This window comes from Delphinus delphis, chromosome 8 (genome assembly GCF_949987515.2).
Source record: "Delphinus delphis chromosome 8, mDelDel1.2, whole genome shotgun sequence".
NCBI lineage: Eukaryota > Metazoa > Chordata > Mammalia > Artiodactyla > Delphinidae > Delphinus > Delphinus delphis.
In genome coordinates, this window is record NC_082690.1 from 54,962,131 (window position 1) to 54,977,881 (window position 15,751).

Here is a 15,751-nt window from a genome sequence, read left to right on the forward strand (position 1 = left end):
CTAATAATGACATGTTTTAAGGAAAAACACCTAAGCATAATGCAGTGTTAGTTAGTAGACTTAAGCGATATTCATGACAGTTCCTCTAGCCCCGTTCTCGTTTCCAGATCCTGAGCACAGTTCCTAGATTTGTCTAAGGCCCTTGAGCTTCAGACCAGCTTACACTGAAAGCCCTCGTCGCTGCAGAAGGTCTGGCTCAAGCGGTGGTTTAACACATCTGCTCACTCATTTCCCAGGATTATTTATCAGATAATTTATCAGATTAGTCAGTCACCTCTCACAGATGATAAAAAATATAGTAGCTGTCTGAGGCAAGATAAGAAGATAAGGGCTCAGTATCTTCTCTCTTAGTCCCTTCTTTTTTCTTCCTATTATCCCCTATCCAATCCCCACCCCACACACAACGGGAACAAATAGGGACAAAAAGACAGAACCGGTATAAAATAGGTAACTAATAAGAACCTGCTGTATATATAAAAAAATAAAATTAAGAGAAAAAAGAATCAAAGCTAAAAAAAAAAAAATGACAGAACCAACACCCCACCCTGCAACACAAGCATACAAGATACAAAAATATGCGCACTAGAAAAAAAAAAAAATCAAATGCTTTTTCCCAAAGAAGGTAACTCTGTACTCTTAGGAGAATAAAGGGAATAAAACAAAAACTTTCAAATACCTTTCAAGCTCCTGATGTGACTGGAAGTCTACATACCATGTAGCTCCCTCAGCAAGGACCACAGCTCCCAGAGAAACTGCCATGACTTACTACAACTGCCTAAGTGAGAGAACTTTCCAGAATTTATAAAGGAGACTGTATACAAAGGATGTACTCCTATAATATATATGAAAGAATTTTATAAACAATAAAACCCCATGAATACTTTGCTGCCTTGCCTCTCAAAGTGGCTTGAAGCAAGGGGTAGTCAAAGCCATAGGACAAATGTCACACATCTTCCTAGAGCTATATTCACTAATATTCAAGGAAGAAAAATGTTTAAATTAAAACAAGTGTTTATGATTATGAAGTATATACTTGAATCTTTGAGATAAAATGAGATTTTAGAGAAACTCTGAGCTTGTGTCAGGCTGCAGGAGGGTGAGTCCCCTCCTCTGAGGTCAAGCACTTCAGAAGAAATGTTTGAGAAGCCCAGATCTGCTGGACCAAGCAGTCACACAACTTGGTTTTCACCACCTTCCACTCTGCCTATGCTTCTGTTCTTCCCTCCCCCTCCACCACACTTTACCACCAAACAGTACTTGCGTATTCCTGCTCCCACACCTTACCCACTGACCTGTCTGGGGGCCTCCTCCTGCCGGTCCCTGTCCCTCAAGGCCTAACTCCTATATCCCCTCTCCAGAAGACTTTCCAGAATCTTCTCAGGTGGGGGTCCCACACTATCTATACCTGTCTTATAGAGCCTAACTCCCTACACCTAGTTGTATAAGTATCTGCAGACTCACCTTGCCCGCTGGATCAGACCATAGCCTCTAATGTGCAAAGCCTGGAGCTCACTCAGCGTAGGTTTCCCCTGGTGCCCAGGGCAGGGCCATGCTCCCTCCTCTTTGCTCACATCTCCATGATACCATACTTCACACTACAGTCCTGTTCATTCACTCAGACATTTATTAGACACAGAGATCAAAATGACATGGTCCCTGCCCATCAGAAGCTCACAGTAACAGTCACTCCCAACAGGTTTAAGTCCTATCTTCTCCGCTCAACCACCTCCAGTGCCAGGGAGCTCATGATCTAGCAAGGCAGCTACTTCTATTGTTAGTTAGCTCTGACTGTTTAAAAAAAACAACGAAAAACACCTCTTCCTCACATTAAGTTGGAAAAACTAAGAAAATCCAAGTAAATGCCAGAGGTTTTGTTCGTTGTATCTATCACCTCTCACTCATGGTGGATTGTTCCCTTACGTGTCTTGTAATCTGGGGATTATAAACTCATCTTTAGTAGAATTCTATCTTTGTGGCTTGAAAGCAGCATCATTTCTGTTTCTATTAGGCAATCCTTGGGTATTACAAGTTTATGACTACTTTCAATAAGCTTAGGGTGCTACAACACCAAAGAAGATAAGAATTTGAACCCCTAAACCCACATGAGAGCAGTCCAACGATGACAATTTCTTTTTTCCCAATCCAGAGCCCAGACCAAGCCAGAGAGCCTTCCTTGATGTCTACTTGGAACCATGTGTATTTTTTCTAGAACACCCTTTTGCTAATGGTAAAGCCTTTCTTGGGTCCTGATTTACATGGGCCTCTCAGTGCTGATTCCCTGCTGGGGGCAGACCCTAAGCCTCAACTTCTGTCCCCACCGGCTCAAGCCCCTTGGGGACTGAGGTTGGCCATCTCACCCACTGCCCCTCCCCACCCAGGGCAAAAGAGTATCACCTCTCATTTACCATTCTGGAATTTGGTTTTCTCTTCCTTTTTGGCCCCTGGGGATTCCCCCTTGCTCTCTTGCAAGCTCAGCTATGTACTTAAAAAGACATCTGTTACATTTTAACAAGCATTTCTAGGTGTTTTGTAATGGGACACTTCTCAGGTTACCTATCTGCTGTGTTACAGAAATGGAAGTCTGACCAGAGGTTCTAAAAGGGCCACCACTTACCTGGATGTCTTTCACCCACACTTGGACCTGCCCTCTGTATCAAGCAATGGGAAAGGGCTCAGCAACCCTCAGCCCTGGCTGCACCTCCCACTACCTCCGTGACTGCATAAGACACCAAACCTCTCCAAGTCTCATTTTCCTCATCTTTGAAACTGAAATAACAATAGTACCTGGCTCACAGGTTTCTAGTGAGCAACAGAAGACAAAATATGTGGAAAGACACTGCCAAGTGTGACTCTAGCCACAAATGTTATTGTCCTAGCAACCCAGCAAGCCCAGTTCAGAAGCCCTTTCTTCCTTGCAGCCTCCTCCTCTAACTGGAGATCTTTCCCTCCTCTGCCGCCTCACCGCTCTCAGGCTGACCCTCACAGGCATTTCTTAAGCTGCTTAGATCACAGTTACGGGTAAACACGTCAGTCACCCCTCTACGCTGTGAGCTCCTCAAAGGGAGGAGACGTGGTCTGCCTCATGCCTGTGTCCCAGTTCCCAGCCTGGGCCTGGCACAGAGTAGGGCATAAGTCTTGTGAACAACTGTAAACCATCTCTGCTCTGGAATGCTCAGTCTAAGAGGAAACACATATACAGACAGTGACAATGTGTGACTGAGGGATACACTAGGGCTGTGGAAGCTCAGAGAGGCCATGACCCAGCTGAGGGGCAGAATGTGGGGGGCGTGTAATTTAGAGTTATCAGGGAAGGCTTCCTGAAGGAGAAACACTTGAGCAGAACCTTCAAGAAGAAGGCTTGGTAGAAATAAGAGCTATCCAGGCAGACAAGACAGGAGTTTAAGTTAGAGAGCTCGGCATATGCAAAGGCTCAAAACAATCGAGAGAGGAAGATCCATCTGGGGGAATGGCAGGTGGCTCAGTGCGCCTGAAGCACACGATGGGCTGGGGGAGGTAATGGGAGACAGCCAGGGACCAAAGGATGGAGGGCGGCCACTAACCTGTAGTGCGGCCTTGAGCAAAGCCCAAATCAGCAACCTCCTCAGAGTGGGGCACGGGAGCAGGGGGGACTGTCACTCACCTTGATGGCCTCCATGACGGGTTCATACAGATCCGGGAAGCCGGGGAACCTGAACACCATGCAGTGAACCAGCTCCGCCAGCTGCTCCAGGCAGCTGGTCCCCGAGTTGGAGTCCTCCTTGACCAGAGAGGCCACCATTGGGGGGATGTGAGGGAGGAGCTGTGAGAGCAGAGCAGGGTTAGTCAGCACCAGTTTACCCACCTAAGACATGGGATGGTGGTCAGTGCTGGAAGCACCCAGAGCTCCTTGAAGCAAGGAGGTCTGCCCACCTGACCACTGTGCCCCTTACCTGCATAGGGCCCTGAGCTCTGCAGGCAGGTGACCCTCTTATAAGACACATGACCTTGGATACTCTTCCTCAGTCTCTTCATCTGTTTAATGGGACAAATAATTCCCTCTTCACAGCTCAGCGGAGGCCTGAGCCTGAGCCCCAGCTATTAAGTACCAGCCAACCAACCTGCCTGAAGCGCCTGAAGGTCTGAGTGACCATGGCTACTCTGTCACCCAAGAGTGATGCTGGGGCCACAATGTGGTCAGCTGGTGGCAGCTAACAGAACATGAGCGGCAGCAAACTTTTATATGTCAAGCACTCACAGTGACATGTGGCAATTACTAGCCCCATCTTACAGAGAAGAAATTAAAGTCAGAGAGGTTATGTAATTTGCCAAGGATTTCACCATGGGTCCTGGGAGAAGCTGGTGTCTGAGCCAGGTCTGTCTGAACTCAAAGTCCATTTCTTTCCTCTGTGCTACAGTGTTAACTTTCAAACCCACAGGGGAGCTACACCATAGTGTCCCAGGGATGGAAGAGTCAGGCCACAGAAACTGGGAGCAGGGGAGCTTGGGAGAAGGATGAAAAGAAATAAATATCTACCAAGTCCCTAGAATACGGCAGGCTCTTGATAAATGTCACCTCATCTAATCCTGTCCCACCCAACCCAGGCCCTGAGAGGTAAATGCCTGGCCCGAGGTCACCCCATCTAGTAAATGACAGAGCTGGGACTCAACCCCACATAACCCCAACCCCTGGTTCTGTGCTCTTCCCACTGCACAAATCAGGAAGCATAAAGTTTCTGCAGTGACCAAGGACCATGAGAAGCTAGGAAGGACACTGGATCAGGAGTCAGACCAACTCAGCTGGAATCTTCCTTGTACCGCTCACCAGCTGTTACCTGGGACATGCAACCTAATCTCCCTAAACTGCAGTTTCTTCTACTAAAAAATGGGGAAAATGATAGAACCTCCCTTTGGGGCTACCCCGGGAGTCAAATGAATGAACATGTGGACTGTCTTTAGCACTGTGCCCGCCACATAGCTGGCACCCAAGTAACACAGCTGCCATCATTCTAGGCCTGTCACTCTACTCGGGACCCATGGGCAGGTCACACCCATTCTTTGGCCTCAGTTTTCTATCTGTAAAATTGGGTCTCAAGTCTCCTCCAGTCCTAACGTCCAGGACTTGGAGGTCTTGGGCTTCAAGCCCCAACCCCTTATGCCCCAACAGAGACAGCATGTCTGGCCTCCAGCCAGACCTGTGGAGGATGCAGGACCGCCCACCTTCGGGGGCAACACGCAGGGGCCCTTACCAGGTGGAAGGCCTCATGGGAGTGCTGGAAGGTCAGGAGCATATACTTGAGGACAGACAAGGCGGCTCCCCGGACAATGGGATACAGAAGCTTGGAGAAAACCTGGAAGAAAGCCTCTGGTCAGGAGTCCCCCAGGCCTGGGCCACCCAAGGCCAAGGGTAGCCACAGGCCTGAAAGGGGGCCAGAGATGCTGGAGTTAAAGCAGCAGACCCATGTGGGAGTAAGAACACAGAGGTGCTCATAGACCTGGGTGGATGGATGGGTGGTGAGATGGACAGCAAAACAGTTAGATATCTGATGGATGGATGGATGGACATACCAAAAGTGACAGACACACACACTTTAATGAAGAGTCAGAAGAATGAATGGGGGAAACCTGAAGCCCAGAGAGAAGCAGTGAATTGTCCCAGGTCACAGCAAGCTTGGGTGGGAGCCCCGTGCTCTGCCTCCCAGACCTGCATTGCCCCTGGCAAGAGACTAGCAGGAAAGGCCAGAAGCCGGGGCTAGGACAGGGGCCCACCAACCTTCTCAATTTTGGCGAGTGACACCTCGATCAAGATGCTGAACTTCTTAACAGCGGCCAGGCCCTTCAGCAGTGCAATGATCCACTTGTCAATGTTCTTCCCCAGGGGCCAGGACACCCAGTCGATCATCCTGGTGAGGGGAGTGACCGTGACACAAGGATCAGGGAGGCCCAAACGCCTGGGAGGGGGCAGTCCAGGAACCAGCCATAATGACCTGATATCCCCCCACACTGACTCACACCTACACAGGGCAGCCCTGGGATCCGTGGGATGAACAGGACACCTCTGGGAACTGCAAATATGCCCAGCACAGGCACCTGGCAGAGACTGGGGCTCCCAGCCCGGCAGAAGGGGAACCAGGCCCTCTCAGTATTCCCAACCTCACCTCATACACAGTGAGTTGCAGTGGCAGAACAGGGCTTTTGGCTGCCTCTGTCTGGACTGTGAGGCCCAATGGCAGGAGGAGTACTGCCCCCAGGCTGGAAGCTCTGGCTCCAGCAAACCCTTGCTTGTGACCTGGAGCAAGTCACTTACTCTCTCTAGCCTCAGTTTCTTCCTGTCAAATGGGGATAATATCTACCTCACAGGTTTGTTATAAGAGTTAAAAGAGATAACAACAGCTAACAGCTAACATTTATGTCATATTCACTCTGTACCTGGCACTGCTCCATCTGCCTGACATGTATTAACCCTTCTGATCCCCTCAAGATAATGCCTGCATGCACTGAGCATGAAGCTGCCACACCGTAGGTGCTCAGAAAAACGTCACTAGTATCATTATTTTTATATTCAGTAGACTGGGCTATAAAGAGAACAATAGAGAGCAAAGCAAATAGTAGTAATTATGGTAATAATAGCTACCATTACACTGTTCTATGCACTTTACACGTAATATCTCATTTTATCTAATTCAATCCTCACAACAAACCTGTAAGATGAGTTCAATTATACTACAAATTATGGATGAGGAAGCTGAGGCATAGAGGGGTTGAGTAACTTGCCCAGAGTCACACAGGCAAGAAGTGGGAGAGCCAGGATTTGAACTCACACAGCTTATCTCCAGAGCCTACACTCTTACCCACTGAAGACAAGGAATCCAGGAAGGCCCAATGAAGACAGTGGATCTGCACACAGGTATGGAAAGAATGGCAGGGGGGAGGGGGGATGCCAGGTAGATGGGGTCTGTAGAGCCAAAGGCCTGCAGGCAGGAGGGTAGGTGTCATATTCGGGGATCATGGGCCAGGCATATGTGGCTAGATCACAGGTGCAATGATGTTCAAATGAGGTGGGGGATGTGCAAGAGCTCTGTGAGCTGAAAAGCACCCAAACTCTGTTTATCATACTTGCCAAGCTCAGAAAGCACTTCATTAAAGTAATTTTACCTCCTATCATTGACCCTGTGGAAACCTGACAACTTCTTATACCACCTCTGCTATTACAGAGGGGAGAACTGAAGCTCAGAGACTTCACTGACTTGTCCAGGGTCACAGAGTTGGTACCCAGCCTGAGAGCATCACTAGGGCAAGGCTCTCTGTGTCTTACACGTCCAGCCTGGGGCCAGGCACAGGAAGGGCTCAAAGAAGGATGGATGAATGAACAAGCATGAGGGCCTGGGCCCTCTGACACTATATCTAGCCCAGCAATCCCACCCAGTGGAAGGGGCTTCTGGGAGAGAGAGAGACCTGACCACCACTCGTCCCTCAGCCCACCTGCTGATGGCAGTCAGCATCTGGGAGTCGGTCACACTGTCATCATTGCTGAGGTTCCGGACGACACCATCCATGAGCTCCAATGGGAGGTGCTGGACCACACTGGCCAGGGCGCTAGATGGTGGCTCCTCCTCTGGAACAGGTGCCCGGGCTGAGCTTTGCAGGACAAGTGGACCCCACACCTCCCCTATCACCACATGTCCTTCATGCTGCCAAGGAACTAGGGAGCCTCTGCAAAGAGCACATCAGGGCCACCTCCTTGCCTCCTATAGCATCCCAGCCTCTGATCTCATCTTAGCTCATTCACTCAACAAACCTTCACTGGCACTGCTTTGGCCCTGTGCTGGGCAAAGAAAAAAGCACTAACCCCCAGCTGTGCATGTATACGCATAGACCCTTAGATGGGGTAACACTGGAGCTGGCAAGAACAGGTAGGAGGGCTATGTGACTTGGCGGGAGGGAGGACATTCCAGGTGGAACCCAATAGAGATGAAAAAAAAAAATTAGTTATCGGCCTTCCCTGGTGGCGCAGTGGTTGGGAGTCCGCCTGCCGATGCAGGGGACGCGGGTTCGTGCCCCGGTCTGGGAAGATCCCACATGCCACGGAGCGGCTGGGACCGTGAGCCATGGCTGCTGAGCCTGTGCTCCGCAACGGGAGAGGCCCCAACAGTGAGAGGCCCGCGTACCGCAAAAAAAAAAAAAAAATTTAGCTTTCAAAATTTGTTGTCCAGTTGTATAAAGACCTAGGTCCTTATACACCTGGCCTTGGTCCTTCCTCCTGCCAGGTACATTCCCTTCCTTTCCCCTGAACAGCCCTATAATCAGGGAAGGCACAGATTTTATTTCAGTCACTTAAACTACAGTCCAATTTCCACAGTTGTCAACGGAGGGCCAAGATTTACAATTCAGTTGACACATATAGGTTCTGTCATGTCTCCAGACCTTCCACTCTGCCTGCCCTGAGTACCTTATCCCTGCTGCCTGGTGCTACCCAGCTCTCAAGGCCTGACTCAAAAGTCATCACTTCTACGAAACCCACCTGACCCAAAGGACATGATGACCACCCCACATCTTGTTGTCTCAGCCCCCTGGTCCTCCTCCAGGCCCGACTGATCTGGGTCCCCTCCTCGCTGCATGCCCAGCAGGCACCACCGGATAGGAGCCCCCCACCCGGCAGGAGCTCAGAAGGGGCCTGCTAACTAAACGAAGTAACAGCACCCGCCCACACACACACACACACACACACACACACACCTGTGCACCAGCATGCACACGCCACACCACGAGGTGGGCACGCCACACAGGAGACTCCGCACGCACGGGTCCCGCCCACCCCTATCACACACGCACCTGTGCAGGAGATGACGGCGAACAGCTCCTTGAGGCAGGGCAGGATGGCAGCGGGCTGCGCGCGCCACAGCTGCGCCAGGAGCCCGCTCACCTGCTGGGCCTGCTCCAGGAACTCCACGGCACCCTCCTCGCCGTCGGCCGGGCAGCGGAAGCGGCCGAGGCAGCGCACAAGCTGCTGGCAGAAGAGCAGGCGGTGAGGGCCATCGGGGACGCAGCGCGGGTGCCGCGCCAGCAGCCGCGCCACCTGCGCACAAGTCGCGGGCCCCGGGCGCTCGCACACGGTGCGCAGCACCTCGCGCCGCAGCAGCGCGAACACCTCATCGGCCGAGGGCCCCTCGGGCAACAACTGCAGGCCGAGCTGTACGCAGGCCAGCGCGCGGGCGCCCGGCGGCCCGGCGCCCCCCTGAAGCAGGCGCAGCACTCGGCGTGCGCTGAAAAATTCGGCGAAGACTTCTGGGTGGTGGCGGCCAGCCACGTGCAGCAGCTGGCAGCCCACGCGGCGGGGCAGCTCATCGGCGCTGCTCACGTAGAGGCGCGTGCCCAGCGCCAGCAGCGCCAGGCACTGCTCCCGCTCCAGCGGCTGCCGCGCCGCCTCCAGCACTCGGCGCACCAGCCCTTGCTTCACGCTCGCGGGGTATGATGACGTCACCACCGCCTCCAAGATCTTGTCCATGGCGGCCACGCTGCAGGGGACAGGGAGCAGGGTCACACTCTGCCCGACAGGACCGATCCCCCACGTGGTCCCCTGCGTGCTGAGGCTTGGGGGCAAGCAGCTCAACCTCTCTGGGCCTCAGTTCCCCATCTGTGAAGTGGGGCAAGGATCCTACCTCCCCCGGAGGTGACGTGATGAGGAGAAGCACAATGCCTGGCATAAAATAAGCCCCAGTGGGTTGCAGTTATTGCTGATGAGCGCCTTTCATCTCACAAAGCCTACACCTGAGCCTTCCCCTCCTCCATCCCTTTGCCCCTCTCTCCTCAGGCCTCCCTGGGGACCTCCATCGGTTCTTGGCGAGGCAGGTAAGAGCTGCATCTAGAAGCTGCTGTCCACGGTCTTGGCCAAGACATGTCCTGTGGGGAGATGAGCTGTGCACATACACAAATCACACCTCCAGAAAGGAAGGGCTGACAGGGCTTCCAGAGATCTCTGGTGCACTTTATTCTGCCCCCAATCAGCTTCTTGCTCTTTCTCAAATGACCTACCCTTTTCCTCTTTGTGTTCGTTGTGCCTTTTGCCTGAAACATCCTATCTCCCAAGACCTCCACCACTAACACACATTCATACAACCAGGCAAAGTCCTACTTTCCTTTAAAGCCCACTTCAAACACCCAATCCTTAATGAGAACCTCCCTGCACTTCCAGGCATGAATTCATCCCTCATCTGGACTCCTACAGCCACCTGTGGCCTCTTCCTCTGTTGCAGCTGGGATCACATAGTGCGGAGTTGTACGGGTCCGAATCTCCTCCACTAAGGCAGATCATCTCATCTCTGTGCTCAACCCTGCACAGGCAGGCCCTGTCGCCTCCCAAGCCTCAGCCCACACCAGCCCCTCACTGTGGGCTCACTATGTCCTCCCTGCCCCGGGCTTTTGCACTCACTTCTCCCTCCCCTCCTTGCTTGGCTCACCCTGCAGAGCTCAGCTCAAACTTCTTCCACACAGAAGGCCTGTCTGACCTCCTTGTATGGGTCAAACACCCCTGTTAACAATTTCAGAGCATCCTGTCCTCCTTTATAGCACTTATCATGATTACTTGATTGGGGTCATCCTCCTCCACTATACTATATAGGTTCCTGAGGGCAGGAACCAAGTCAGGTTTTGTTCACCACAGTATCCCCAGCACCTCGCACAGTGCCTGGCACACAGTAGGCATTTGTTGAATAAGCAAATGCAGAGTGTGGTGTGAGTTACTGCTACCTTATTCCTCTGAGCCATAATATACTTCCCTCTGTCCTTCCACTCCACTTTAGCTGTTTTCTGGAAAACTTCATCCCAAGCTGACCCACTTTGATTCCTGATTCTCATGCTGGTTCCCACAGGTTCAGCTCCTAAAAGGCAGGACCACTTCTTTGCTTCCTTCTATAATCCCGCACTAGGCAGGACCCAATATAAGGTTCAGTATACGCTAAATGTTTAATTAAACTTATTGTCTCAGTGAAAACTACTCTACAGTTAAGACCTGGAATAGGTGTGAAGACAAGCCAGAAATTTCCTAGATGATGGGCCAGAAACTTTTATGCAAAACCATAGATACTGTGGGACCCCAAATATGTGCCAGGCCCTATGGAGACACTCCCTTCTCTGTCCTAGCTCTCCACCGAGATTAAACCTCCATTACTGCGTGTGTTACAATGCAATGGGCACATTTGTTTCTCTCTCTCTCACCAGGCTGTGAGCTCCTTGGGGCAGGTACCAGGCTTCTTTTTCAATGGCTGGCCAGTCACTGCAGAGTAAGGCTAGACGGTGTAGCCAGGGCACAGATCAGTGGCTCCTGAATGCTGGCCTGGTTGCCTCAGAATCACCTGAGCACTTAATACAAGTTCATATGCCCAGGGCCCACCCCAAGCTTGGAACGATGTTAGACTCTATTCTTTGAGATTCAACCGGGATGCATTCTGCTTACCATCCAGCTTACTTATGCTCTCTGAGCCTCTATTAGGAGAAATCCTAATCAATGAGATATTGACATCATGTGTGGAGGAAGAGGACCTGGGGGCAGGCAGAAATGGAGTTCTGGGGCTAAGGAAGGCTCTCGAAGTGGAAAGAAAATCAAACTAGGAATGAGGAGTCCTGCATTCTAGTGTGACCTGGAGTAAATCCCATGTAGTCCTGCAACTCATTGTGTGACCTTGAGCACATAATATCGTGAGCCTCTTTTCTGTAAAATGGGGATAAATGATATCAGGCTGAACCACATCAAAGGGAGGGATCAGATGCTGGCAATCTCCTATCATTCTACCTGATACCTATCACATAAGGTGGTCTGTGCCTGGCAGCTGGGAGCTTGGTCAGTGGAGCCATTCTGTGAGGGCTCTGATCTCCGAGGCCAGCCCTGCAGCCTCTGTGCAGTCTGTGGCCTGACCACTCCAGCAAGCCCTGCCTATCTGCCCCCACTCCCACGCAAGCAGTTTGAGGTCAGCTGTCACCATGGTCACCAACAAACCCACTCAGTAATATCCTGGATGCATTCATGCAAAGGGGTTTTTAGAGGAGTGGACCTCACCTGACCCATCCCAGGCCACGGAAGGGAGGCAGAACAATGCCTGCTCTCCCCACGGCATGGATGGGGAAGCCAAGGATCAACAAGGCAGAAAGACACGGCCTTGGCAGGGTGGGACTAGAACCTGCACTCATCCTCTCTAGGGGAGGAAGAAGCAGACCCCCAGTGCTCCTCGGGGGAGGGTGGGTTACCCTTCCTTCTAGGCTCTGGATGAGGAGATGGCCTGTCGACACTGGCTCTGACCCAAGAGACAGCTGCCCCCTGCCAAGTGCAGCAGCGAACAGCAGCCATGTCCTCCCTCAGAAAAGCCTGCGTTAAAGCAGGAGACTAAGGTTCTCTGCTTTCAGAATCACCAGGTGACCTTGGGTGAGTCCCTGCTACGACTCCTCAGCCTTCTCATCTGGAAAACAGGGACCATTCTGAGCCTACCACAGATGAGGTTGAGACAAGGTATAAAAAAGATAAGGGCAGGGAGTTCCCTGGTGGTCTAGTGGTTAAGACTCGGGGCTTTCACTGCCATGGCCCAGGTTTAATCCCTGGTTGGGGAACTGAGATCCCTCAAGACACAAGGTTGCAGCCAAAAAAAAAAAAAAAAAAGATAAGGACCAGATAATAGATAAGAATAGGTAAGAGTCTATTCTTGGGACATCTGGCACTGAGAGGCAAAACCGACACAGTCCGGGAAGAAGACGAGGAGACACATACTCCTGATCCAGCTGATTCTACAAGGAATTTCATCCATTAGCCCTCGAAGCCAACTCATCATTTCCACGCTCTCCCCTGAGCTCCAGCCCCACCCAAGATCAGCTCCTCTTTACCTCTGGCCTGGACTAGCGCAGAAGCCTCTTAACCAATCTCCTCTTTCCCCTCCTCAATCCATCCTCCACTAAAGACACGTGTCCTGCAGGAGTACAGAGTCCAGGCTTCAAATCTAGTCCAGCCACTACCCCCACTGTGGCCACAACCATCAATGCTGGTGTTTTTCCACCTCTCAGAGCCTCTGAACCCCAGAATGGGAGATGATCACCTGCCCACCCCTTAGCCTTTCCCAGCCAGTGCTGCGGCTCCTTCCCACACCCTTGGCTTATATCTCTCACTGCTGACATGACAGCCTGGGAGTCCCAGCAACACCCAGTCCGCTCCAGGACGCACAGTTAGCACACAAGAAAATCATGATCCCTCCCCTGGAAGGCTCAGATCCCTTTAACTGTCCCTCTCAAATGACCCTCCACCTTTCCACTGTATATTGACAGGTCTCTGTTCCTGCATAGTAGAGCCTGACTATATTCAATCTCCATCACCCATCACCCCCAAAGCACCGTGTGTGTGTGTGTGTGTGTGTGTGTGTGTGTGTGTGTGTGTGTGTGTGTGTGTGTGAACAGCTCCAATGTCCTGCCTCACTCCCTCCCTGGGCCCCAGCTCAGACTTCCCCATCCCCCCCTGGTCTTTCCGACACACCCTGCAAATATCATCAGATTACCTCATTAGACAATAAACTCCATCCTGCCATGCCCCTGCTCAGAACCCTCAAGGCCCCCCAGCCCCTTCAGGATAAGGTCCAAACTCCCAAGCCTGACATTCAAGTCCTTTCTGTGACACTAAACTAATAAAGGGGCAGGTGGGAGATGAACTTGACAAACTCCACTTAGTGGTGAATCTACAGGAATTTGAGCAGTGGGCTTTTTCCTGCTCAACACTTCGGTGAAGTTCTCCCTGCTGAGAAAGGGCTTCTTCCTCTTCTCTCCTGGCAAATTCTGACTCATCCTTCAATACCCAGGTCACATGCCCCCTCCTCTGGGAAGCCTTTCCAAATCCCCCTGCAACTCAATCTTTGGGCTTTGGCTTCCAAAGGACCTCTTCGCTTCTCTCATCCCTGGGCAGTGTAACTGGATTGATTCTATGCCCATCTCCCCCACCAGGCCGGGATCTCCTTTGGTAGGAAGTAGGTCCGGTCCCCCATCTGTGCCCAGTGCCCAGCACAGGACCAGGCACAGAGGTGAAGGAGTGCCAAGTGACCGAGAGACATGTGACAGCAAGATGAGATAGAACTAAGGATATGATCAGAAAAGCACCTTCCAGGGACTGGCCTAACCCTTGGTCCGGTCACTGCCCCCTCATCTGCCCAGATCTGGTCTTGCATATCCATCACCCTGAGAATCTTAAACATCAGCCAAGAAAGCCCCTACAGAGGTCACTGGATGGGCTATTCTAGAAACGACTCAAACAACCAAAGCTGAAGAAAAAGAAAACAACAAACAAACCAACCTGTTCCTGGTAACCCTCAGGTCAAAAGTTCACAGAATTTCATGGGACAGGGGAGGGGGCTTCAAGGGCTCACAATCTCTCCACACCCCAGAGCACAGCAGCTCCTCCAAGTCCTAGCAATGAGGAGCCCATTTCCTTTCCTCTCTGACCCTCACACCCAGTCTCCCTCCTTTGACTCCCCTGGGTGCCTGAGCTGCCTGGCTGCCTGGGATGGGCAGGGGGTGGGGGGAGCTCCAGGCTGTGCCTCCTGACACCGAGAAGTCCCTCCATCCCTCGTCCCCCAGGTCTCTAGTCAGCAGCATTTCTCTCTGTATTTTTTAACTGAACTTCTACCCAAGGCAGTCCCAGGAAGGATCCCCTCGCCATACGACTGGGAGGCACTCCTTTGGGCCAAACTGTCGCAAGAAAAAAAAAAAAAAAAAGGTGGGGTGGGGGAAGGTTACTAGTAAAACCCAACTGCCCTTTTACCGAAGGAGAACTGAGGAGGAGAAGGGAAGAAGGTGGGAGCATATATTCGCTTCTCAGGAAGCCAGCCCCAATGAGGGCCACCCCTCACATACCTCTGATGCCCGCGTCCCCACCCCCATCCCAGGCTTTCTGGAAGGGCGGGCACCAGGCTGACACATCGAGGTCTCTTGTTCACAAGGGTTCTTGTAGGGGGAGTACGCCCTGGCCGAGGATGCCGAGAATAGCAGAAGCCCATTCCAAGCGGAGGCGGCCGCTTGGCCCCTCAGTTTGCACCCCAGCTCGACCCCACCCCTCCCTCCAGTTATACCAGTGCACCCGCTACCAGCCCAGACTGGGGCTGCGGATCCCACGAAAGGCTGGCGAGCTTCATGACACTGGGAGCCGGTGCCCTCAGCCCTGAGGGGGGCGGGGGCAGGGGCGGTATCTCTATATACACAATTGATGAAGGAGATTGCGGCCCAGAGAGGGGCAGCTACTCGCCCAAGGTCACACAGCAAGGCCCAGTATGCACCTAGACCTCCCGCCTCCCATCCCCGGACTCTAAAAGCCCTACGCGCGCGTCCCGGCTCTCGAACCATCTGGGTGCAGTCACTCCCTCCCCCCAAGCTACACACACGCCCCAGCCCCCTTACCTCTGGAACCCCAGTGGCCCCTGCCTCAGAGTCAGCTCCTGGGCGGGGCGCTCAGGCCGGGCAGGACCAGGCTGGGCCAGGCTAGGTCAGGGCGGGTCCTTTGCTTCCCCCAGAGTGGAGACGCCCTCCGCCAGGTCCCGGACGGCAGGGATGCTGCTTCCACTGAAAAGCCCAACCTCTCCACCCGCTCTGCACAAGTCTGGAACAGGGGAGCCCAACTCAGCGGCGCGGCCACTGGGCTGCGGGACGAAGTGGGGGGGAGGGGCGAGGTGCGGGAAACGGGGCGGAGCCGGAGCGGGGGCCACCCCGCGAGCAGCCACTAGGGCCGCGTCCCCTTTAAGGCCAGCCGGCCTGAACGCTG

The 15,751-nt window shown here is 52.6% G+C and overlaps 1 protein-coding gene across 2 annotated transcripts in view; it reads right to left on the reverse strand.

Moving 5' to 3' along the window:
• USP35 (ubiquitin specific peptidase 35) overlaps positions 1-15,628 on the reverse strand; it is a 74,289-nt gene extending 58,661 nt beyond the window's left edge. The window contains exons 1-6 of one of the 2 annotated variants that reach the window (XM_060018202.1): positions 15,391-15,628; positions 8,809-9,491; positions 7,459-7,591; positions 5,750-5,879; positions 5,226-5,327; positions 3,641-3,799 (exon numbers count right to left, since the gene is read on the reverse strand). In XM_060018202.1, coding sequence (XP_059874185.1) covers positions 3,641-3,799; positions 5,226-5,327; positions 5,750-5,879; positions 7,459-7,591; positions 8,809-9,481 — 1,197 coding nt within the window. In that variant the 5' untranslated portion in view covers positions 9,482-9,491; positions 15,391-15,628. Of the gene's footprint in view, positions 1-3,640; positions 3,800-5,225; positions 5,328-5,749; positions 5,880-7,458; positions 7,592-8,808; positions 9,492-10,205; positions 10,278-15,390 lie in introns of those variants that run through there. The other variant, XM_060018203.1, reaches the window with a different exon arrangement.
• Positions 15,629-15,751: the final 123 nt, after the last annotated feature.